This window comes from Capricornis sumatraensis, chromosome 6, assembly GCF_032405125.1.
Source record: "Capricornis sumatraensis isolate serow.1 chromosome 6, serow.2, whole genome shotgun sequence".
NCBI classification, from domain to species: Eukaryota; Metazoa; Chordata; class Mammalia; order Artiodactyla; family Bovidae; genus Capricornis; species Capricornis sumatraensis.
The window spans coordinates 54,864,846-54,890,589 of record NC_091074.1 but is presented as its reverse complement, the minus strand read 5'-3'; the positions used below and the strand labels follow the sequence as shown (position 1 = coordinate 54,890,589).

Here is a 25,744-nt window from a genome sequence, read left to right as displayed (position 1 = left end):
TGTGTGTCACTGGGCCTACTTGTGACAAGAGGATAATGGTTTGGAAAGTTTTGCAACGAAGTAAGTAAAATGACAAAACCTTGGCGGTTAACAAGGCCCACCAGAAGCAGTGGAATTTGATCCAACAAGGAGAAAGAAGCAACTAAAAAGAGAAGGGTTTCAGGTCAGAAGGAGGCTGGGAGTATATTTTAGCATTTAACCATTAAAGTCCTTTCCTTGTGTTTTGTAAAATACAGAACTCACAGGGACTAGAGAGTGGATGCCAAAATATAATGGTAAACAGGAACCATATAAAACAAATTACACCTTAAACACCATCCTATACCATTGGATATAGGTTGAGTAGACAAGATTCTTTTCAGGTGAGGTTTTCATAGTGTGCTAATGATCTCAATGTGGGTGGGGTAGGAACTAAGGCGTGGTTATAAAGAGTGGTCCTTGGGCGGGGTGGGTGTATAGGAGCGAATCTCGCAAGAAGAGAAGGAGCTCTGCTGAGTCTTCAGCATCTGTTCAGCTGCCCTCTCACTTTATTACGTGATCTCCAACGTGTATATGCATATGCCAGCCCTTCGAGAGATGAGAAATTAAATAGCTGTGTCTGTAAATCCTTCAACATAACAAGGTCTCAGAAAATGTCTGTAAGTCTTATTCAGGATCTGTGTATTCATTTGTTTTTAAAAAGGAAAAGGAAGGAGAGGAAAGAAAAAGGATGAAAAAGAAGGGGAGACAAAAAAAGGGGGAAGGAAAAAACAGGAAAAAAAGAGAAAGGGGGAAGGAAAAAAGAAAGTGGGAAGAAAAAAGGAAAGGGGAGGAGGAAAAGAGGAAGGGAATAAAGGAAAGGTGGAAGAGAAAAAAAGGAGGGGAAGGAAAGAAAAGCGGTCCATTAGGAAAGAAAGCAGTGTTTTCGAGCTCTGCAGGGCTGCCCGAACCCCTGTGTCCCCAGCCAGGCTGCATGTTTTTCCACCTTCTAAGCAGCTTCCAGGGCTTCAGAATCACCCTGTACCTCCAGAATTCTCAAGGTCTCAGTCCTTTCGCCCACACCATTTCCTATTCTTTGCTAAGCTCCAAAGAGTGCAGATTTGAATTACTCAGTTCTAATCACAGCCCCTGAGGCCCCTAAAGCTAGCAAGTACAATACTCAACTTGAAGCCTCACCTAGAAAAGGCTTAGCTTCTTTGCCACTGCCCACCCTAGAATGAATTTTTTCCTCAGCCTCTTCTGTAAGAGCCTCACCAGCCCTCCTACTCTCCGCTCACTAGACATACCTAAGTCCTCCAGTGACAGTCACCAAACCTAAACCCTGAGGAGTATTCCTGGGACACACTGCCACTCAGCCCGTTCCATCAGGGTTCCACCTACAGTGTTAGTGCCTCGTGAGAATTAAATCTCACTCCAAGTCACAGTCAGCCTCGCAGACTCATTCTTTCCTATAAATTGCTTGTCTTCTCTTGCTTTGTTTCAAAGAAGGAGAAACCAGGAAGGACTATCCTAGCTTGGATAGGGCCGGAAAGTCGCACCAGGGATGAGGTAAAACCCTCCCAGGGTACTGCCAAGCAAGCACACTAAGATAGAAGGGGGAAAAAAAGTAAACACAGGAGAGAATTAAAGTGGGGCTCCAAGGAAGTCCAGGCTATTTTTATGTTGTTTTCACCAATACACAAGTGTAGCATGTGTCTGCCTTTCCTTCTTATAGACATTTAATCTACCTGGCATTCTTTAGGCAAAAATTCATTGTGCTGTCCTGGTTCAAGGACCCAAGCCTCATATCTACGCAAGAGCAGTCCCTGAGAGAGGAGGTTCCCTTTTTAGCCAAGAAGACTCCAGAAATGGGGTAATTGCAAAACAAAATGGTGCATCGTGACACATTGGCACAAGCAGAATGTGGGGACCCGAGACACGCAAGGTTCAAAAGGAAGACTGAATATCAGTTATTTCAAATATTGTAGTCTTTTAAAGTTCTTTCAATGGTTTAGCGCCTAGAAGTTCGTTTCACCGTGAGTAACCGTCCTGCTTGCTGACCTTGTCGTGTCCTGCTGCACAGTGCCCTTGCCCAAGGGCAGGGCTCCCAGGTCTTCGCAGCCAGAGCACTGTATTGTGTTTCCTTACAGCTGGCGTACATCGGATACTTGATGCTGTTCAACTATATCGTGCTAGTGAAGATGGAGCGCTGGCCTTCTACCCAGGAATGGATCGTCATTTCCTATATTTTCACCCTGGGAATAGAAAAGATGAGAGAGGTAACCACTTTCCTAAAAGAAAACAGAGGAGAAAGACAGTGGTTAGTTACCTCTGTGAATGGAGGGGAGTAAGGAAGGTTGGGGTCCAAATTAAGCCAGAGAAATGCAAATTAAGCATTTCTCTAATGCTGCCACAGAAATAAGGGATGTGGTTTCGACCACTGCAGACAAACCTGGGAGGCTTCAGTGTGTGTTTATAAGATTGTCACTTCACGTAAGTTTGAGATCTAATCTATATTTTCTAGAGCATCACTCTTGCCCCAAGAAACTTCCAGTTTTCTTCAACACTGTTTACACCTCTCTTTCCTCATCTTGATAAATGTGACTTTTAAATTTTTTTTCTACTTAAACTGTTTTTAATCTTTGAATTTTCCACTTTTAATTCCCATTGCAACCCCTTACTTGGGGTCTTTTTGGACCCAGTCTACCAATACCTATGATTCTGCAAATGCATTTCAGCAGCTCCAGGAAGAACTATGCCTTCATTAATTTATTCCCTGGCTTATTCCTTCTCAACATTTATTATCCCCTTGCTGGGCAATAGCCTCTCTACCAGCCCTCGGCAAAATGAGCATATTTCTTGTCCTTCAGGTTGAGGGTATGGGTCTCTCTCTTCTCCCTCACCGCATCGCATTAAAGAAGCCATCAAAATGCCCCCCTCTTGTGACACTTGAATTCAAGGCTAACCTTGGGCCATCAGATTCAGAGCCTTTATACTAAATGCAGTCAAGCAGTCGTCCACCAGAGGGCTCTGCAACCCCGTCCAACAGGCTCCCAGAGCTGGTTCCCAAGTCCACAGGGATGGCAGGCTTGTGCAATGAGATTCCTCTGCATTTCCCCCTGAAACTAGTCGGCTGGCGAGGCTTTTTCTGGAAGAATTACTCCCTGTCAAGTCCACTGCATTCTCAAGAGCTCTACTTGCTGTACTATAGTCAGTGGGAAAATATATTGGGCTCCACAGAAAAAATAATTCCTACAAACCCACAAATTCACACTTGCCTTCATTACTGCTGCTTGCTGCTAAATTGCTTCAGTTATTCCGACTCTTTGCGACCCCATGGACTGTAGCCCGCCAGGCTCCTCTGTCCATGGGATTCTCCAGGCAAGAATATACTGGAGTGGGTTGCTATGCCTCCTTCAGGGGATCTTCCCAACCCAGGGATCGAACCCATATCTGTTATGTCTCCTGAATTGGCAGGTGGGTTCTTTACCACTAGTGCCACCTGGGAAATCCCTGCCTTCATTACTAAGTCAGCTTAAAAGGGTCTTACTATCAGGGCTAAAATGTTCTCTTCCAAGAAAAAGTAGGATCATTTTTTAAAATATGTGTAAATGGTTAAGAGCCCTTCCCTTGGGTTTTTAAACTACCTTGGGATATTTAAATTCTAGCCATCGCACCCCTATTTTGAGAGTCCCATTTTATAAGGAACAGGATTTTTATTGTTGTTAATGGATGCCTGTCTGCTCTCAGGCTTTCCCATCCATAATGCCTTCCACTTCCTGATCAGTGTTGTGTATTCCCCATTTGTAGACTGAAAACAGTAATAAATTCGCTGTGGTCTTTGTGTAGCTCTCTGAGAACTGAGGCTGCTACTGCTAAGGGCTCTGTTGCTGTGAAGAGCCAGCTCGCTGGCTTTGTGATTTAAAGCCTTAGATGCATATTCCTTCCCCATGATAAGCAGAAAAGGGAAAGGCTAGAGCAGGGAGACTGGAATCTCTCCAGGGACTAGACTAGAAGAAGACAGGGAGCAGTCTGTACTCCACGGACTGTTCTGGAAGAAGCTGCCAAGCCGGCGGGCTGCCAGGAATCTCCAGGCTGGCTATCCATTTCTCCTGAGGCGGCATATAACAGCAGGGAGGGCAGAGCCTGGAGCCCGGGGTCAGCAGGGGGTCAACCAAGAGCCCTTGTTTCCAAGGCAGCTGTGGGACGGGAGGCACTGACCACCTAAGTATCTGACCTTTTCCTCTCCGGCCCCGTGAGGTTGCCCCTCGCCCCACATGCTTGAATCCACTAAAGAAATCCTCGGGCGCCAAGAGTCCTGCCTTGAGCCGCCTCACAGTCAGCACGGGCCCTGCAGACCTCAGACGCAAGAGCCTGGAAACAGGGAAAATCTGTAGGCTTCTGTGCCTCCAGGGACCTACAAGGAGGGCTTTGTGGTTTCACGTTCTGCCAACCCCTTCCCGGCAACACATTCTTCTGCACGGAGTCAGCCCAGCAAGCCGGGTGATCCCGTAACAGCATGTAACTGCTGCTCCGTGCGGGTGCTCATCCTCCCACTGGGGCCTCCTCCAGCCACTTGTAAGGTAGATGACGCGGCTGTGAGGGCGTCCCTCTCCACAGCTGTGGGAACTAAGACTCGGGGATTGAGCAAATTCTCTGCATCCCACAGCTATGAAAGAGAGCTGGGTCTTAAACCAGACTGACCCGGCCTTAGGCCCACCCTGCCCGTGGTTACAAACTGGGACGCTCCCTGGATCCCAGGGATCCTAAGAGAGGCCTCACCTTATGCACTCTGCTTTTATCTGTTTCTATGTTGAGATTTCACAAAGATACTTTCACTGTTTTTAAAAAAATATTTTGCTACAAACCTTAGAGTACGGACCAACGGTTAGAGAAACTCTTAATTTAAGACATTCCCAAACCCCTTAGGACACCTACGGGAGCACACACACTGATTTTTGTCTCGTTAGGATGGATGGGGAGCCATCAGGACAACAACTGCAACAGGAATTCCTCAAGGGCAGGACAGTGACTCCAACCTGTGGTCAGCAGCATGACTGGGAACTTTTAGAAATGTAAATCCTCAGGCATATTAAAGCAGAAACTCCAAGGGTGGGGCTTAGGTAACTGCTTTCACCAGCCCTCCAGGTGATTCCAATGCATGCTGAGGGCTAGGGGGTTAGGAATGAGGTACTAGAAGAATGAAGCTACCAGGTAGCTCCTGGTTTCTTGCTCAGCCTTTCAAGCTCCAGTCTTGACTTACTAAGACCACCCTTCCTTACACTTCAGGCCAAGGCAAGCTACTAAAGTCATTGTGAAGATTCAGATCAATAGCTGCAGATTAAACCTGTCCCATCTTTGCACTCCCTTCTTTGAGAGATCCTGAACTGGGAAAGGGGTGGGTCATGGCTTGAAGAGGTGGAAATCTCAGAGGTAAACACAAATGATTCATAAAGGTAGCCCTGCTACGTAGCTTCACGAGGTTCCTCACACCCTGTGGTACAGAATGGGTGGCAATTCCTACTATCCAGCTGTGCATTTCATAGAGTGTAGAGCAGCAAAAAGTCCCCTCTGGATTTAAGATAAGTCAGAATACCACCCAGCAGTTAAGATATCCAAGGGAGAGGACAGTTACTATGGAGTATCTGTGCAACAATCAGTCAGGCAGTCAACAACTATTTCTTGAGTGTCTGTTATGTAGCAGGCCCTAGGGAACAAAGGGTCTGTCCTCAGAGTTTATAGATGAGAGGAGAGATCAAAGAATATTGAGAGGAATGCATGGATAGATGATAGCTAGTTAGCTAGACCAGCATATATGTACACCCATACATAAACATGTATGAGGAAGGTTTTCAACGAATGAAAAAAATCTTCAAAAAATAAATAGGATAATTGACTTGGGGATGTGGAGACCACTGCAAGGAGGGTGGTCAAGAAAGTTCTTCTAGGAGGGGGAAATATGAGTGGAGACCTTGAGTATAAGCAGTCACCACACATGTAAAAATCAGGGAGAAGAAAATGCCCAACAGAAGGAACAAGTGCAAATGTCCTGAATATAGAATGGATTTGTTATCTGAAGACAGAACAGGGAGAATATGGTGGGATGTTAAATGAGGCCACCATAAGGAATTTGGATCTTTCTGTATTTGTAATGGAAACCGTCAAAAGGCTTAAGTATTCAGTTATCACAATTTGCTCTAGTTTTCGGAGAAGGCAATGGCAACCCACTCCAGTACTCTTGCCTGGAAAATCCCACGGATGGAAGAGCCTGGTAGGCTGCAGTCCATGGGGTCGCTAAGAGTCAGGCATGACTGAGCGACTTCACCTTCACTTTTCACTTTCATGCATTGGAGAAGGAAATGGCAGCCCACTCCAGTATTCTTGCCTGGAGAATCCCAGGGACAGAGGAGCCTGCTGGGCTGCCGTCTATGGGGTCGCACAGAGTCAGACACGACTGAAGCGACTTAGCAGCAGCAGCTCTAGTTTTGCTGTTATTCATCCATCTCTCATGTCTCTCTTTTTCTTCTAAATTGAGGCTTAATTCACCTGTAAGAAAATGAACACCTCATAAGGGTACAGCTTGATGCATTTTTTTACCTACCTATACAAGTGTGTAATCACCACTCAGATTGTGCCTTAGGCTTTTAAAGGTCTTTCTGGGTGCTGCTCAGAGGCTGGCTAGGCAACAGTGATGGCCGGGATACCAGTTAGAAGGCTATTGCAGTCGTCTGGGCAATGGGATGGGGCTTCGGAGAGGAGGACAGCAGTGGAGGTAGTGAGAAGAGGTCCCACTAGGTTGTATTTGGAAATAGAACTGATATGTTGATGCAGAGGACATGGGTGTGAAAGAGGGGAATGAAGGAATCCTCCTAAGTTAGTGGCCTGAGTAACTCAACATGGTGATACTGTTTACTGAGATGGAGAAGGATTTTGGAGATTTGCAGGGTATTAAGAATCAATAATTTAATACCAAAACTCTAATGTGTGTCTTAGGATTGTAAGGCATCCTAAAGGATCAGATTTACTCCTTATATACAACTGAGCTAAGCTTAGGTCATCCAGAGCCTCTTGAATAGATACAGGTAGACCTAAAAGGAGCTACTAATGTCAGCTCACAGACCAAGCTCTTTCCAACTGGGCTGAAAATATAGACAGAAATCAAGCCTAACCTCACTCTTTTTCCTGACTTTTAGATTTTGATGTCAGAGCCAGGAAAGTTGCTACAAAAAGTGAAGGTGTGGTTGCAAGAGTACTGGAATGTCACAGACCTCATTGCCATCCTTCTGTTCTCTGTCGGAATGATTCTTCGTCTCCAAGACCAACCCTTCAGGAGTGATGGGAGGGTCATCTATTGTGTGAACATCATTTATTGGTACATTCGTCTATTAGACATCTTCGGCGTGAACAAGTATTTGGGCCCATATGTGATGATGATTGGAAAAATGGTAAGCGAGGTCCTCTGATTCCATGTTATAAGTTCTCAGAGGAGGAGTGCTTATCATAGGAAGAGGGAAATCATTCATTTGGGCCTGCCATCACTGTCTGAGATGGCCCTGGAGGTGTTTTATTTTTTAATTCCTTTCACGTGTTCAGAAGTTTGACTTCATCTATATACATAACTGGAGAATTCACTCTCACTCACTCAACTTACTGACAAATAAACATCATCTATTTTGTGCCGGGCACCTGAGTGGGAATTGAGTATATAAAGATCCTCATTCAGTGAGATAAATGATGAGAGCGAGTGGTGACTACCATAGGGTGAGACTGCTATAACAGAGATGTGTATAAAATGCCACAGGGACATAAAAGGTTGATCAGAGAAGGCTTCCTGTGGAGGTTACATTTTAGCTGGATATTGGAGAAGATATGGATATCCACTCAATGTTTAACAGATTTCTTTTTTCTTAATGAAGTTCTAGAAAAAATGTCTTCACTGTACACAGATGGAAGAAAAGCCAGTTTATTTAAGATGAGATGAATTATGTTGCGTTTGAGTTGAACATTAAGTTCTGTCAATATATCATGTGTTTTGTTACATTACTGGGAAATGATGTGTTAAAAACTAGGTTCCAGAATGATATTCCTACTTATTCTCAAAAAAAAAAAGAACCCCAAGTGCCAAGCTAATATGCTTCCCTACTTATGGCTTTGGACTTGTTCCAGTATCCCTGGAATACATACACTAATTTCTAGACTTTCTCCATAAAGGCTGAGCACTCACAGGACAGCATCGGTGTGAATCTGAAACTGCACCAGTAAATCAGCTCCCTCTCCAAACTCAGAAGAGGAGGAATCGGAGCCTGATGCTCAGAAACTAGGTGCTTTTATCAGTTAAACCATACACACCTCATACAAAGAGAGGGAGAATTTGAATCTAAAAGGAAAGGGTTATGAGACCTTGAGCAATTTATTTAACAACTCTTGGAGATGCAGTTTGCTCATTTCCGAGTAGTAATAATAAATGCAAATCTCATAAGGTTGCAGTGATAATTAGAAATAACACGTTAAGTGGCCAACTGTATCTGATTCACAGTAGGAAGTTGATAAACTGTATCTTTTATCATTGTTAAAGTACAATGGAAAAAACTGAGAATACTTATTTGCTCCATTTCTAATCCTTTTGAACAAAAGCTTGGTGTTTTTAATACCAGCATTGTTTAGAGAGAACATCACAAAGCCCATTCTGTAGTGGAAAAACTTGAATTCAACAGTGTGTCCGGCTCTTTGTAACTGCATTGTCTATGCAGTCCATGGAATTCTCCAGGCAAGGATACTGGAATGGGTAACCTTTCCTTTCTCCAGGGTATCTTCCCAACCCAGGGATCGAACCCAGGTCTGCCACATTGCAGGCAGATTCTTTACCAGCTGAGCCACAAGGGAAGGCCAAGAATACTGAAGTGGGCAGCTTATTTATTTTTTAACTGGAGGATCATTAATGAATTCAGTAAGCTTGAGTTAATTAACCTCTAATTAAAAAAAAAAAAAAAAGCTTGAGTTACTTACCCAAAACTGAATCCCAGTTCGTTTGAGAGATTTTTGATTAGAAAACAAATCTGTATCTTATTATATAACATTACCTCTTATATCATTGTACTTTAGTATTGAATTTGAGATGGTGGTGAAAATTTCCGCATCTAAAAGCAGAATCTCCACCTAGTCTATGGGAGAGAGTTAGGAGACAGGATCTGTTAGTTTTTCACACAATTTATATATAACAATGTGTAGATGTATGAATTTTCTGGACGGAGGGGAAAAGGTTCTATGAGACTGTCAAATATATTTTCAAATGTACCCAATGAAAGTGAAGAACAGCTGCAAAATTAAGCCACGTTTTCTCGACCTTGACACTATTGCTACTTCGGACTAGAGAATTCTTTGTTGGGGGTGGGGTGGGGTGGGCTGTCCTGTGCATCATAGGGTGTTTAGCAGCAACCTTGGCCTCTACCCTCTGGGTGTCAGTGATATGTGTGTGCATGAGCACATGCACTTGTGTGTATGCACACACACATATAACAACAACAACATTTCCAGATATTGCTGTATGTTCGCTGCAGAGCAAGTTGCCTTCTGTTGAGAACCACTGTGTTATGCAAATACATTATCTGATGGGTTGTTTTTCCTAATTGATCATTACCTTATTTCAGTAAATAAAGTTAGGAAGGACTCAAACCAGGCGTATTACCTTTAAGAGGTTGGGTCACATTTAAATAATTGAAATAAGTAAAGTCAACTCTAATGCCCCACGTCTATTTTAAAATTCATCTCTGTCTTTTTAATAATGACATGATTATTTCCCCAGTTTGATAAGAATGAAACCTTACCGTGGAGTGAGCAAGAGAGATGTACTGCATTTTTCTACATTCTAACTTATTCTCAACTAGTTAGTGATATCATTCATAAGTAGAAAATGAGTATATTTGGGGACTTTGTTGTCTTTCTATGGCTTTTAAGATAATTAGTTCAGTAATTGAGCCATTGATCCAGAAGATAGGTAAACTATGCCTATAGAATTATCAGTGAGCCAGGTGGACTGCCAGAGTGGAAGCTTAACAAAATATGCCTGGATGTGATTATTCCAAAAGCCCCTATTTAATATTAAACAGTGAAGTAACTTACCTGGTCCAGGCACAACTGAAGGCAGCTAAGGTACTTAGACTCAATACTGGTTAAGTATGTTTCCAACTGATCTTCAGCTCTAAAATCACTTAACAGATTTCTAACCTCTTTTCCTTCATATTCTACTTCTCAGTGGTTCTCTAAGCCTAGTACTAAGTTATACCACTTATGTAACATGGATAAAAACAACGTAAATAGGTATCATTTACTATGCACCAAACACCATGTCAGACATGTCAGTCATTACAACCCCATGAAATAGGCTTTAGTTTATTTATCTCACATTCGAACAGACTAAAACTGGGCAAGAAACAAAGGTTTCAAACTCCTCTCTCACTCCACAGTGTGACCTTTTTTCAATTTTAATAATAATAATAATACATTAACTTTTACCAAGAACTACTCATATTGTTTCACACCTTATATCATTTAATCCTTAGAAAAAAAATATGCGTCATTACTGTTATGATTATTATCCCTACTTTACAAATTAAAAGAAAACCAAGACCAAGCAACATGCCCAAGATCACCTAGTTGTTTTTGCTAGCAGAGCCAAGGCGAGAACTCAGGTATTCTGACACCTGAGGATGCTTAACCACTGCAGTATATGCTCTCCTCTAGAAACTCCAGTACTTTGGCCACCCACCTCATGCAAAGAGTTGACTCATTGGAAAAGACTCTGATGCTGGGAGGGATTGGGGGCAGGAGGAGAAGGGGACGACAGAGGATGAGATGGCTGGATGGCATCACTGACTTGATGGACGTGAGTCTGAATGAACTCCAGGAGTTGGTGATGGACAGGGAGGCCTGGCGTGCTGCAATTCATGGGGTCGCAAAGAGTCGGACACTACTGAGCGACTGAACTGAACTGAACTGATACAACCCAACTGAAGGATGTTTAAAAGAATGAGAGACAATCAGCACTCTTCATATTGAACCAACTGGACAATTTTTGTTTAAAAGCAGAAGCCAGACCCAGTTCTGACAGTATCTTGTTTCTGCAGTTCAGCAGATACCAGTATTTATACGAAGTTATGACGCCTTTGAAATATGTGAAGTTGAGTGTTTGGGAACAGTGTTTGTTTGATTGTTTTGACCCTTTGAATAGGTATTACGATCAAGCTGAATGGAAACAGTCCTGAGAAATTAGATTAGAACAGTTGCTGTATTTACTGGCTGAATTTTCTTGGATCAAACTAGGTCCTAAATCTCATAAGTAAACACCTTCCTTTCCCCACCCACCTTTTAATCAGTCTAAATAAATATAACAGAAAGGACCCCTTTGTGCTTTTTCATTAATAGAACTTTTTATAAATAAATGAAAGAATTTTGCAAGATAAGAGAGAGAGGGGATGAGAAACAGACCCACGTTTCCTATAAAACTGCTGACTCTCTCATTTTAAGAGAGTTCTGAGGCTACTAAGTTGTGAAAAGAATAGCATATATTTTTAAGGACAGTGAACAGATATGAATGAACATCAAATTTTGATATATTTAATTTCAAAGTCAGACAGTACTTGAGAGATTTTGAAGTTGCCTTGCAAGTTGATTAATTAACCTAAAATGTATCGAGCCCCTAGTGTCCTGAGGCCTACAGGAAGTCTGTAATGTTTTAATTCCAGTAACTGGCACCATGGAATGTATCCTTGCAAAATGAAATTTAAAACTAATTTAAAGCCTTCATTGCCACTGATAAAATTATCATCGGTCTTTCTTTGTGGATGGGCATTCCTTCAGGAAATTTGATATCCAAGAGAAGACAGTCTTTTCTAGTAGGTGGTTTTATGCAAGGGATAGAAACCAATCTCCTACTAACTTAAACCCAGGAGGGATGACTTGATTTACAGCAGGGCATGATGGAAGCTACTGCACCCAGGCCCCGAACACCATCACAACCCAGTCTCCTTCCCTGGAATACCTGCTTTATTCACTCTGATCTGTTTCCCTAGTGGGAAACAGCCTTAGACACTCTGAATTCACTTTATTACAGAGAGAGCAAGGGAGCTTCTCTCCCCAGTTCAGTTAAAAAAAATCCAAAGAAAGATTCTGGTTGGCCTGTCTTGTGTCACTGTTGTCAGACAGCAAGTTACCATGATTAACCCAGCCTGGAAAAGACACCTACCTTTAGGGCCAAAATGGGTGGGAAAAACAAAAAAACTGTTTCTGAAAGAAGGAGGCAATGGATTCTGGCCAGGCAAAATAATAGTTATTGCATCCTCATCTATTTTCGGTGATAACAGGAAAGTAATTTGGCATATGAGAAACAGATCCCAGATAACATGTATCATGAAAACAAGCAAAAAAGAAAGAAAGAGGAACAAGAGATAGCATTGTACTTGAATGGAGTCAAGTACAAGTCAAGAATTTTATGAACTGTCAAGATGAAAATCCAGCATTTCAACAGCAAGCACAGAAATAGGCCATTAGGCTACCTGATTCTAATTCCTACAAAAAAAAAAACAGCCTCCGTAACTGATAGAATACAATGCAGAAGAAAAAGCAGAAAGAGTGGTTCTCTGAGAGACTGGTTTGTGGTAGAAAAGTGTGCAATGAGGTGGGGCCACAAGAGTAAGGCAGTTTAAGATGGATATTTGGGTTGTCTGAGTCTTGTTTACAAATAATTATTCTCTTGGGCTTTTCAGCTCTTGATAAGCCTTTCAGAATTTGGAGAATTTACAGCATGGCAATAGTTGTCAAAATAGTTCAACTATCCCAGTTCCAACTTTGCTAAGAAGAAAGAGAGCCAGCAAGGACATTTGTCTTTCCCAGGAGCAGAAAAAATGTCAGTACTACATTCATAGTCTCAAGTGTCTGTGTCATATGACTCATGCCTAGTCATGACTAGGTCCCACAGAAAACAATGGAAGATGGAGGGGTCCTCTTGTACCTGTGCTTTTTCTTTTTAAATGATTTTGTTAGTAACTGTTAAGAGTTGTTGGACATTGGTTTCAGTAGACCAAGTGGTTACCTGATCACAGCTCCCTGTCTCAACATCCCTTATCAGCAGTCTCAAAAGTGAGCCAAGTTTTCCATCAGTGTCAGCATCACAGGAATACTCAATCATTCTGATTTTCATTTGTTTCTCCCTCTGCTTCCCCCTGCTTCCAGATGATAGACATGATGTACTTTGTCATCATCATGCTGGTGGTGCTCATGAGTTTTGGGGTCGCCAGGCAAGCCATTCTCTTTCCCAATGAGGAGCCATCATGGAAACTGGCCAAGAACATCTTCTACATGCCCTATTGGATGATTTATGGGGAAGTGTTTGCGGACCAGATAGACCGTAAGCAAGTTTATGATTCTCATACACCAAAGTCAGGTATTTAACTTTAATTGGGTCATATCTTTTCCAAGTTCATTTGTTTGTTCTCAATAAATGGCTCAAGATAGAGGACTGATTCCTAGCTTGCTATATTGGAGGTAAAAAAACAATTATAGAAGGTGAATATACAATTTTAGCAAAGTAGTCCTCGGGTGTTTTTTCAGGTATGTCCTTCCTGTGACATCTGGTGTGCCAAATTTGACCAAGAATGGACCATTTTAAAAGAACTAAATTCCTTGGGGATTCAAAATCCTGGGGCCATGTGTTGAATATTTCAATATTAAAAGTATATCATATCATTACTCCCCATCCCTATTCTAGCCTTTAAAAAATAAATTCCTTGGGTTTGACTTCAGGACAAATAAACAATTCTCAATTTCGCCATCAGAATTCAAGAGTGAGGGCAAACAGCTGCGTGGTGTTTTCCTTGCACTGGAAACTATTCTCCAGTTCCTTTTCCCACTGTCTTAAATTATGTGCTATTGAGACTCAAAAGAAGCTAGCATTCATTGCCTGGAAGTATGGAAAGTGCCTTAGGTTATAAACGGAGTTGCTTGCTTATAAATGCCAAAAAAAAAAAAAAAAAGGATATCATGAAGTGACTCATTGTAGGGAGTGAGTGCCAGCAGGCCCCTGATGCTTCATGCCCTAATAGATGCTGATTCTCTGTAATAAACACCCTTCTTGTACTGAGTTTGAAGATAGCTGTATCCTATGAGTCTGTTCCAGCATTTTATTTGGACCAAATGTCAGGGCACACCAAGCATTGGGAAATTATTTGGGAAGAAAGCTTCAGAAAAGAAATATCTTTCATTGTGGAGGAGTTGAATCCCAGGAGCAACCATTTTTCATTTTCCCTGAGGAGTTTAGCTCTAGAAATAACATCCTTCCACCATTGTTGAATTAACATTTTTCTAACATTTTTTGCTGACAGGCCAACCATCTGAGCTCTGGACTGTGGACACGGATTAGAGTTATATATCTAGACAGTATAGCTTATTAAGAACAGGAGCAAAAACTAGTCGGCATCCCCCAACACCCACCCCTGCCAGTCTTAGGTAGGACTAAGACTAGGGAAATAAGGACAAATGGCCGCAAAGCGTGAGTCCTACAGGCCTGTGAAGAGTCTGTGTACAACAGCCGCAGAATGCACTAGTCTGTCATTTTCCCTGATGAGTTTTGAACAAATACTCTTTTCTTCTCAAAATGAGTTATCTGAGGCAAGAAGGTTTTTTTTGAAACACCTAATTGGAACAAATACCCATTTCATGAGACTTAGCCAACTCACTGAGCAAAAATTCTAATTCCATCTCCCAGTTGGAATATCTTTGACAATGTGCAGCCTTCACCAAGACAGCTTTCTAGGGACGGGGGAAAACGCTTTTGAATTCATTCTTTCAAATGGTCCCTGAAGGCAACAGGACACTCGAAAGCCCACCTGTGATCATTCTTCTCAGCAATTAACTGTACTATTTTTCCCCAACAATTCGCTTTTCCACTTATCTCTCCTTTCTTCCCCTATGAGATTAAGCCCCCATAGGCCTGTTGACAATGTGACATTTTGGGATGGGAGAAAGAGGGAGGTGTGGGTGTGCTTTATGAGTGGGATTCTGTCCGTCCGTCTACAAGTGGCCATTTATTGATGTTGTACTATGAACGCAGCCTAGTGCAACAAACACCACCATTTGGCTGAATCAGAGGATCTATTATTGTTATTTTAAAGAAGGGCTGATTGTAGTTTAGAACTTGCAAAAACCCTGGAGGTGGAAGTGTGGTGTTTTGTGTGAGTGAAGTATGGAAACAGATGTACCACATTGTTGAGTAGACCTGTGATGCCCTATGTGTGAGAATAAATTTCTGCCCCATTTCCTACATACCCCAGTATGTAGCCAACCCAGCCTTGGATGGATGCACCCTTCATGACTCCCTTCCCCCAACCACTGACCTTCCGTTTTGATGTTCTGAAATTGGCTGCAGTAGTAGCCACTGTTCTAAGCTAAATCAGCCAGTTTATTGTCTAGAGTGCTAAACAGTATTTGTCCTTTCTCAAATGGGTATAGAAGGCTGCCCCCAAATCTGTCATTAAATTTGGCCTGTGTCATTGAATATCCCTGTCTTCTAAATGATTTGATTTCCATGTTGTGGCACTGAGTGGGCCCAAGGGAGATTGGGTGACAGCCCCGCCCTGTCATTCAGAACTGCCCAGGAGACTTGGTACCAAGCTGTTTGAGAACGGTACAAATCGTTTATGCTGCCCTGCGGTGTGTTGCCTCTTTTCTGTGCCATGTCCAGGTTGATTTGTGAAGCATGTGTTCAGGCTAATTGGATTTCATATCCACCTAGACTGCCAGGGTCCACCAGCCCCATCCTGTGGACGTGCCGTGGGGGCGCCTCTCCAAGCCCTGCTCATTCTTGCACACCTTCTCAGAGGGACTCATTTGTAACATAATGCACGCGCTCCATATCTAACTCTTTTTTTTTTAGCTGCAAAAGTGCTGAAGCCATTTCATATTGCAGAAATAATCTTTCTTAATTGGAATGAATATATTATATGTGGTTGTATAATGGGGGCCGCGGGGTGGTGGGGAGGTTATTAACATCTGTCCCACACCTCAGAAGGGAGGACAACTTTAAATGCCCTCACTTCTGGGAAACAGTGTTAACCAACTATAGATTTTTAAAATACATTTCATTTTTTTTCTTGTAGTTTGTCCTAAACCCAGAGAATATCAATAAGGCCAAAAAAAGCTAGAATGAAACTTCTAAGGTTACTTTCCAAATATGCTCAAAGACTAAAAGGAAAAAGAGGAAAAAACAAAAAAACAAAAAGGAGTGTAAATGCCCAAAATGACTTTTCACCTCTGAGCCAGGTTGGATGAACACAAATGATAGTCCAGCCTTAATCTCAATTTATCTTTAGTTTAGCAGCTGAAACATTTGCTTTGGTGTTGAGAGCAGAAGTGAGTGTTAAAACATGATTGGAAACAGCAGATAATAAAACTCAGGAAAGGAGAGTGACAATCTGCTCTGTCTAGACAGCTTTGCCAAACACCCTGATTAACTGATGGGGGTTGCACTTGCCGTCATTGTCTGATTGGTTGGTTCCTGGTTGTTTTTTTTGAATAGCCCCAAAGCATCTCAGGTGTCTATGTTATATATACTAGCTCTCTAAGACCCAATCTAAGGGCTACCATGAGGGAATTTGGTTGCTAAAAGTGTTGCTACTGAATGATGGCATCCTTCTGGGCCTCTCATCAAATGAACCCTGTTGCATGGCTTCTGAGAGCTGGTCAGGATCCCACTGGAGCCTGAGGGGAAAAGAGCCACTTAAGAGAAGAGGAGGTGCAGAATAAATTTTCAGCACATTCATTCCAAGGCTGGGCAAAGCTAAAATTAGACCGATTCTAGCCATCTGAGAAATCCAGTTCTACGTTTTGGTGTGTGAGGTGCTTGGAAATACACCTTTCTTGGCAGAGAAAATGGGGTGTCTCTGGCTTCCTCAAGTCTCTGAATGAATGAGACTTCCCTTTATTTACAGGGCATCCTTGTGTTGCCTGCTGTACACTCAGATTCTCCAGGCTATACCAGGGCAGGGGGAAAATGAATCATGCTCTTGAATGCATTAAATCAGCATCTAAATTTAGTCCTTCTTTCTGTCTCTCTGAGTATTTTCACAAGTTTGGTTGGTAATGTGAAAGCAGGATGTCCAAAACTTACTTTCTACCATGACAACTTATTATTTGGTTGTTTCTAGTCACCAGGGACGGGGGAGCCTAGTGGGCTGCCGTCTATGGGGTCACACAGAGTCGGACACGACTTAAGTGACTTAGCAGCAGCAGTCACCCTAAATTAACTATCCAACCTACTTAGTGCATAGATCACATTTTTTTTCTTTTATTGCCTAAGGCCTTTCCATCTGAAATTAATAGCTTATCTGGAGTAAGAGGGATTTTTGTGCTGTCGTTTTGATTTGGTTTTGCTCATTTATTTATTTACTATTAAAAACAAACAAACCTCTGTAGGCTTGTGGTCTGTGTGATGTTGACTGGACTTAAAGTGTTGCTTTTGTCATGAAACAAGGAGCATGTACGTGTATGTACAGTTCAAACATTCTCCTGTATTACTTTTCTGTCTCAAATTATTTGTTGCTCATTTCAGCTGTAGAAATTAGGATAGCACAAGGCCAGTCTCTAAAATATGCCTGCTGTGGTGAAGCTTAGAACAGCAAGAACAGAGAGGGTGGCTATTGTTAAAAGTTTCACTCTGGTTCTGGAAACTCGGGGCTATGCATCTGTTTGGTATTCGGGACTGGCCTTCACTAATGAATTCAGAGCGCACTAATGCCTGACAGCTAGAGCATGGGGAGTGTTGCCTGACCAAAGAAATATTTCAGAAAAGACAAACTTGAGCCAAAGCCAACTTTTGGGAAAGGGGGCAATTGTTTTGCTGGGTTTTGTTTTTGCAAATTGCTAAGGAAGTAAGCCAATATGAGGCACCACCCCCATTTTCTGTCCCTGAAAGTCATCTTATACTCCAGAGACTCCCCACCCAACGTGTTTACTAATACAAACTGAGGCTTAGCAGCCTTACAAACAGCAGAACTACCTGCAGATAGGCCATTGTGATGCAGTTCAGTTCACATTATGACCAGCATTTGTTCCACTGTCATCAGACTGATTTTAGCCTTTGCTCACAGCTCAGGCTCCATTTTTAATTTGTTCATTCTTCATTCAATGGAATCCATTGAATCCATTCAGAGGATATTTATTTTATTCCTACTGTGAACTGAACATCTAGATACAGCGATGCATGTGACAGAGACATTGTCCTCAAGGAGTTTGCAGTCCAGGAAAGGCAGACTGACGTGGTCAATATACGTGGGGATGGAGCCCCAGACAGCAAGTAGCCAGTTCTTCCTGAAGGGAAAGGAGGGGCACAATAGAGGAACCCTGGCAGAGTGGGAAGGTTGAACTGAGCCCTGAAATATTGCTATTTGCTAGGCAGATGGGAGCAGGGGGGTGTGAAGGAGAAGAATGACATTCCAAACTGAGACTCAGCATGGAAAGTTCCAGGCTCAGCAGGTAGTTTAATATGGCTGACTGCAGGGTGAGAGGCAGGAGGCAGGAAACAGGACAGATGGGTCTGAAAAGAGACAGGAGCGTAGATTTTAGAGGCCGTGTCCCTCATGCTCAGGGTAGTACCATGCTCTGATACAAGTTTTAGTTGAAGCTATCGAGCAAAAAAGGGGCCATAAAAGGGATGGAGATGGGACCTGGGAGGACCTTAGGTAATAAAGTAGCAGTTGGGATGGAGAAGATAGGCAGCAGGAAACTTCAGGAAGGTAAATTCAGAAGCACCAGGACACAGTCAGATGGTGCAGAAGGTGGTAGTGCAGGAAGTGGATGGAATTTAAGATGGAGGAGTTGAAGTTCACTCCAAGCATTCCAGCTTAGTCTAACCAGTGCTGTCACATACTGAGATAGAGGACCTCTGGGGGGAAGGGGATCTGTGTACTTGAGGTTAGATGGAGCTTGAAGTTTCCATGGCAATGTGAGGAAAATCATGAAGCAGACTCTTGTATGTAGAACTCTGGAGCTAAGTAGAAAGAGCTGGATTGGAGATACAGATTTGGGGATCAAGAATATACTGACCTGTCAAAGCCACGGAAGCGAGTAAACTTTCCAAGCAGCACAAGTAGAGAAGGCCAGAGCAGAACGCTGAGAATGGGGGAGTCAGTGCAAGAGAAGAGCACAGTTAAGTGGGTGTTTAAAAGTCCATTCAATTAGACATTTAGGAAATCACTGGTGACTTTGGCTAGAGAATTTTCATTTCAATGGGGAGTGCAAAAATCAATTAAAGTGATTTAAGAGTAAATGAGTAGCAAGGCAAAGCGTTTACCAGGGAAAGGGAGGAAGAGAAGTGTTTTATATATATGGGGGGAAGGGTGTCAATGAAGTGAGGCTTGGCAAAGAAAAAGTATTGTTTTGTAATCACCCCTAGGGAAAGTCACTGACTCAGTACCTATCAAAGAATCGCTTAGGGCCACCTCTTTGCATAGCTCAGTTGTCTGTTTTCTCAGTCAAAACTCAGCAGCCCAGATCAGGAAAAACAAGTAGCTGGATTAAGTCAAGATTGAAGTTTTGTTGTGCCAATATAGCAAAAATAAAGGGGCCTAGGGATTTTGAAACAGCTTGCAAGAGTTCTTAAAGTTATGCATTATGAACTCTAAGGTGGAGGGTGAAGAAAATAAAGGTACAATGTTGGTAAGTATTTTTGAATTAAAAAGAGTAATCGAAGGACTAGACTTCTAGCCTGAATACCAAGTATTCTGAGAACTGAGGTTCCTCAGAGGAGTGACAATAAGATGCTGTGGTCAGAGAATGGTAAACTGGTACTAAGGTGGGACATTTAGGATAACGATAAAGTCCAAGAGTGGCTATAAGAATGGGTTCCAAGATACACTGGAATTGAGGTCCTGCACAGTGAAGCTAGCTTCTTCTGTGTTTGTCACTACAGGTATTGAAGTGTCCATACTAATGCCACAAGATGGAGTAGACAGGAAGACTTTGAGCAGGATAACCTGAAACTCAAGGAAGAAAGGGCTTTTTGCACAAGAATGAAAAACAGTAGTTTAGAAGAGGCAAAGTATCAGTGAGAATGCAGACAAGACTTACAGGAACCTTACTGGCAGATGAGCAGAAATGTGTGATTTCCATTTGAGAAGGTTACAGGGAGGTGGTGTCTTCCTGCAAAAGAATTTTAGCTAAGGCAAGAAAATGTGGTATAAGAAAGCATAGGATTCTGTGTTCGGTGGTAAGGGTTTTCCAGAAAGCTCTGGGAAAAGGGAGAAATAGGAAAATTCAGTGGGCAGAAAGCCCAACATCGTATGAGACAATAGCATAAGGCAGGATAGTTAAGCGGAAGAGTTTGCTTTGCAAAAAATAGAGATCGTGGGTAAGACCTGGTTGTGAGAATAATTTTTTCAGATTGAGGCAGCTGGAGACTAGAGCCTGGTAGCATAAGAGGCAGATGAGGATGATGAGATCTAGTCTCAAGAGTGACCATTGCTCAAGTTTCCAAGATTGTGTTGGAGACAAATTATTCTGGTGCCCAAGGAGTGGGTATGGCTCCTAGGCCACAGATGCAGATGCTGCTAGAAAATTCAACTATATTTTTATTATAATTCTGCTTCTTTCTATTTTACATACCTACCCTCTTACACTAGGGGGAAATTATGACCTCAGGGTCACCCCTCTTTACTTTCCTTGAGGTAGATTAATGTTGAGGTGGGTCAGGCTGTAGTTTTGAGTCACCGTCTACACATGTCCACACAGTTTGCTGCTAAAATATCCATTATACTCATCACTATGCAAATCTAGTTGACTTTTGAGGTCTTCCCACAGTCTCAAATCCTAGACACTTTCTCCCCCTGGGACTCTGCTACCGCAACTGAGCTGCCAGGAAGACCATGCAGCCTGAACCTATAAAGCACTTGCAAACTGGCATCTACTCTGAAACAGCCTCACATGTGTGCATAGACACACATTTCTCTCCTTTCCCTTCCAGTCTCGCTCCTGCCAGAACACTTTCACCTGTTCCCTAGATTCTCCTTTCTGTTGCCCATTCTGTTATATACATATACATTACATATACATATTGTAAAAGGGCAAGGCAACCTACTCCAGTATTCTTGCCTAGAGAATCCCATGGACAGAGTATCCTGACAGGCTACAGTCCATAGGGTTGCAAAGAGTCAGACATGACTGAAGCAACTCAGCATGCATACATATACATACAGATATAATACAAATGCTTTAAAGTGCAGAGAGCTTATACATCTGAACCACAAAAGCAGCCAGAGGCTTGAAGGCTGTCTCTGGGTTGTGCCTTGCAACCGCTCCTTCCCTGATTCAGAGCCAATACCTGCTTGCAAGACAAGCAGGAAAAATGAGTGAGTATTTCGGAATGCTATCCCCCACATTGATTTAACCATCTTGTAAGGAAAAACAGGATGCCCCAAAGAAAAGCAAACTTGTTGGTGCCAGGCATGCTAGCTGTAATCTCTGTGTTTCAAAGGGAGGATTGTGTGTGAAGGGATCATGATAATCATAATAATTTATATGTCATAATAAATCATCTCACAATATTGCTGTGGGATTTCCCAAGCTCTCAGCATGGTAGTAGGTCTTACAAGTTCTTCTAGACTAGCCCTGTCCTAGAATCTTCTGTGATAATGGAACTGATATAGACCTGCACTTTTCATCACATGTGGCTAGTGGGCCCTTGAAATGTGACCAGTGTGAAGGAAGTTTTAGTTTAAAGGGCTGTGTGTTGCTAATTGCTACCCTACTGGAGAGCACAGTTCTAGTATATGAAAGTCCTTTGGAACACCAGCTCATGAGAGCCAGGAATACATCTGCCTTCTTTCCTGCTGTAGTGTCAGCATCTCAAACTGTGTCTGGGACAAAAAAAAAAGCTCAGAAAATAGTTGATGCATGAAATAAACCCCTTAATGTAAGAACTAGAAAGAGAGTAAGGTTGTTCTCTGCTTTACAGTTTTTAAAAGAAGATTTCAATGATACATAATGGAATTTGAAATTTTTTCAATTGAGAGAATGAAAAAGAGTTACATTTATTTAAAAAGAATGTAAAATTTGGGTGAATTAAATGTAGTGATCATGGATTCGTATTTCAAACACACACACACACAGAAAGTGAACTCAGCTGGGATCCTAGAGTTGTTAACTTCCTGCAATATAGCTGAATTTGTATTCAAGAAGAGAATTACAGCCGCATTTAGGAAATATTTATTGAACAAGTCATCATTCTAGATTCTGTGCAGAGATAGAATGTTGGATGGCAGAAGAGAGGACGGAGGGAGCAAGACCAGAAGAAAGGGAGGAAGGGCGGGGGTTTGGTCAGGCCGTTTGTTGCTGAGGGCCCCTGAGGAAGGAAGACAGAGCTGTGTGAGCCTAGTGGTGGGACTGGATGAGACCGGAGCAGAAACCCCTGCCAACTCTGCCCTGTGCCACACTGCAGGTGGTTGCCATGCATCCCGTAACAACGGCCCTTTCCACAGGCGCAGTGTTCTGACCAAACACACCCAGGCAGATGGCTGATTTCTACTCAAAGCAGAGCAAAGCACATCCCGTCTGATAACGTGGCAAGATTTTAACTGATGTTTATTAACAACAACTGAAAAATAGACTGACCTCCACACAGGTTAACTATTAGCAGACAGTCCCAGCAAGATTCACATGTTAACTGTTTTTTCTCAAATGTGACAAGATAAACCTGCAGCCTCAGTAAGGAAGGGGGAAGGGGGGAAGAAAGGTGCTCAAGATTTTTTACAAGATACTGTCCAGTGGAGCGTATAGCTTCCTGCCGTTAGATTTCAGACTCTGTCTGGCAAGTGACGTTTGACTGAATTGCTTGGCATTCAGCTAGACATTTGGTATCTAGAATATCAGGCCTGAAGTTAAGATGAGGACATGCTTTGCAGAAGACCCCAATATCTTAAGGTCGGATGCAGAATTTTGAGTGTTTGCCATGATGACACACTCAGTTCAAGTAGATACCATCCACTGATAAGTTAAAACTAGAGGGGGCTATTTCTTAATCTGGGTCATCATTATGTGATAGCAGGATGTCATTGTCACAGTGTAATATAAAAAGGAATAAAGCAGACACCCTGCTATCACATTTTCCAGATTCTAGTTAGAATAGGTTCATTCATTCAGTGACATTTACTGAGCGACTCTGTGTGCCAGACACTGTGCTAGGAACTGGGGATTAAAAAGAGACATACATTACTGCCTTGGCTTTGAAAAATGTCTAATGGGGATGACTGACAAATAAACAAATCAATGCATATTTCCATAGAGATGATGTTTAAGGACATGGCTCAAAGGAAAGAAAGTACTTTCATTTGAGGGTGGGCAGGAGTGAGCGGGACATGGTGAAGCAGAGAAAAACAAGGGAGGGCAAAGTACAGCCAGAGAAATTCTCCTGGAGGTAACAGTTAAGCCGGATCATAAAGGGTATTAAGAGTTTCCCAGACAGATCCTAAGAGGGCATTCTAGACAGAGGGACCATTGTGCACACAGCTCGAGAGAGAGGACAAGGCATACATGGAGAGAGCAGAGCAGTGAGCCTCCCTCCCTGGACCGGACAGTCAGGGTTAGTGCCCCCACAGGTGCTCCCAAGCCTCCTCTACCTGCCCCGGGTTAATGTATGCACCACACTGGTTTCTTCTTCTTTCTTATGTGTATCTCCCCACTGGACTATATGCATTTTGAGAGGGTGAAAGCCCCACGATTTGTGTGCATCTTTTCCACCATATTTGAGTGAGTGAATGGAGAAGAGGTTAGAAAGGCAGGTTGTGAAGCCTTTGTATGTTAGGCCAAGAAATTTGAATCTTTTCTGATGGGAAATGCCCAGTTTACCTTGTGTGGAGCTCGTTTCTAAGTTAAAGCTCCAATTTATGGAATTTGCACGTTGTGAATGTCAAGTGGTGATATTGTGGTTGGAAAATACACAACCCTGATACCCATTTCAGGGAAGTTAGATGAGCCATAGAAAACCCTTTGGTTCCAAAATGTATTTTAAAAAAGAAGTAGCAAGTTTTGAAGAGTCAAAACATCATCCCCTGAATAGATTGAATCTACTGACTCTTCTCCTCTTGGTGTAAAATATTTGAATCTTTCGTCTTAACCGCCCTCCACCCAAAGTAGCTGAAATCAGCATTCAGGGGAGGAAAGTTAAAATGGGGGCAGGTAATGAAACTGATGGCTCCAGTGGGAAAGGCAGACTTTGAGCAGCCAGAGAGCTTCGTGAGGCGACTCTGTGCCTGGAGGGCAGAGAAAGTGAGATGGGTGTGGGGACATTCAGAAAGAGAGGTGGTGGCAAAAACAGCTATGCCTACCTTGCAGTTTTGCCAAGGGCCCTGGCAGATGCCCGGCTTGCCTCCAAAAACAGTCTTCTATGCTGTCTGCAATAAATTGCTGATGCCTGAATTTAAATATCAGGACTGCTTGAAGTTCTAAACAGCTTCAGGCTCCCCTAGTTCAGGCTGCAGGTGCTGGAGTTCCCCAGTCTAGCTTCTCCGTTTCGGTCAGGTTTCTTCTCATCTACAACCTGGCTCTCCCTGTGAGAGGATTAACAGGTACAAAAGAGAGGAAGGAAGCGAGAGAAAAGGAGTATGCATTCAGGTACCACCCTCTCTCATCTTCTCCTTTAGTTCATCCTTCGTTTATCTTCAGGTCCATTAAAAGTCTACTTCCCAGGAAACTCAAGGTTCAGAAAGCCCCAGGAAAGTCAACAGAAGCTAGAAGAGCCTCAGAGAAGTTTTCTTGTGACCACAGAATCTCCCACCGTTAAGCCTACCCCGCTGGTTCTCAACCAGGAACAATTTCACCACCACCCCCACTCTCACCCCAGGGGACATTTAGCACTGCTTAGAAGTGTCTTTGTGTATCACAACTCAAAAGATGCTACTGGCATCTAGTGGTAGAGGCCAGGGATGCTACTACACAGGACAGTCTCCTAACCAAAAAAAATCATCCAACCTAAAATGCCTAGTGCTGAGGCTGAGAAAACCTTGTCTATCAGAATCCAAAATTCATTTTTTTTATTGTTGCTTCTCGAAGAAAAATGGCACAAGGTAGCTAGTTGCCATCAACATCTGCAAAGTCCTCAAGGACAGATCTGAGAAGATCCCAGGTCCTTACAACCTGATGCCAGGAACATAGTGTTTTAGGCCCCTATCTGCCATCCCTTACAGAGTTTCTCAACATCTCTCCATGCTCTGCTCACTCATTTGATCTTCAGACCAAAGACCAAGTTCGGACATCTTGCAATTATGGTGTCAGACTAGTCAACATGATAAGCCACTTTTAGAAAGGCCCCGTCTCCTGTTCTTGGGGACCAGTTTTGAATGGAATAAATCTAGCTACTACTGCAATGAAGTATGAGGAAAACCCAGAAGCCTTACCTGTGGTTCACAATTTACTAAATATTTTGCTGATCCAGGTAGAGACTAACAAACTTCAAAACTTCCCAAGTTTGTATCTGAGAGATGCCAGTGGTTTTTTAATAGGAAAGCAACATCCTGCGTGACTAGAGAAAGTTGCCTGAGTGACCTTGGAAGTCCTGTGAAATTGTCCCGTTCAACCAGTCCAGCTCATCCTCTGGGATGAAGCAGGAAGGAGAAGCACACTCCCCGTGAGCAGACTCAGTAGGTACAGCTACTGGCCGACTTAACACCATGGGACCAGATCCAAAGCCATTTTAAAATATTTGCTGCAGCCAGTGATTCTCTCCTGAGTAGACCACAGTATCCAGCTT

At 42.8% G+C, this 25,744-nt stretch overlaps 1 protein-coding gene across 14 annotated transcripts in view; it reads left to right on the top strand.

The window, feature by feature from the left end:
* The window catches only part of TRPM3 (transient receptor potential cation channel subfamily M member 3), a 927,399-nt gene that overhangs the window by 852,423 nt on the left and 49,232 nt on the right, over positions 1-25,744 (top strand). For all 14 annotated transcript variants that reach the window (XM_068974646.1, XM_068974645.1, XM_068974643.1 and 11 more), the window contains 3 exons: positions 2,109-2,237; positions 7,152-7,403; positions 13,186-13,360. In XM_068974646.1, the coding sequence (XP_068830747.1) occupies positions 2,109-2,237; positions 7,152-7,403; positions 13,186-13,360 (556 nt within the window). The remainder of the gene's footprint in view (positions 1-2,108; positions 2,238-7,151; positions 7,404-13,185; positions 13,361-25,744) is intronic.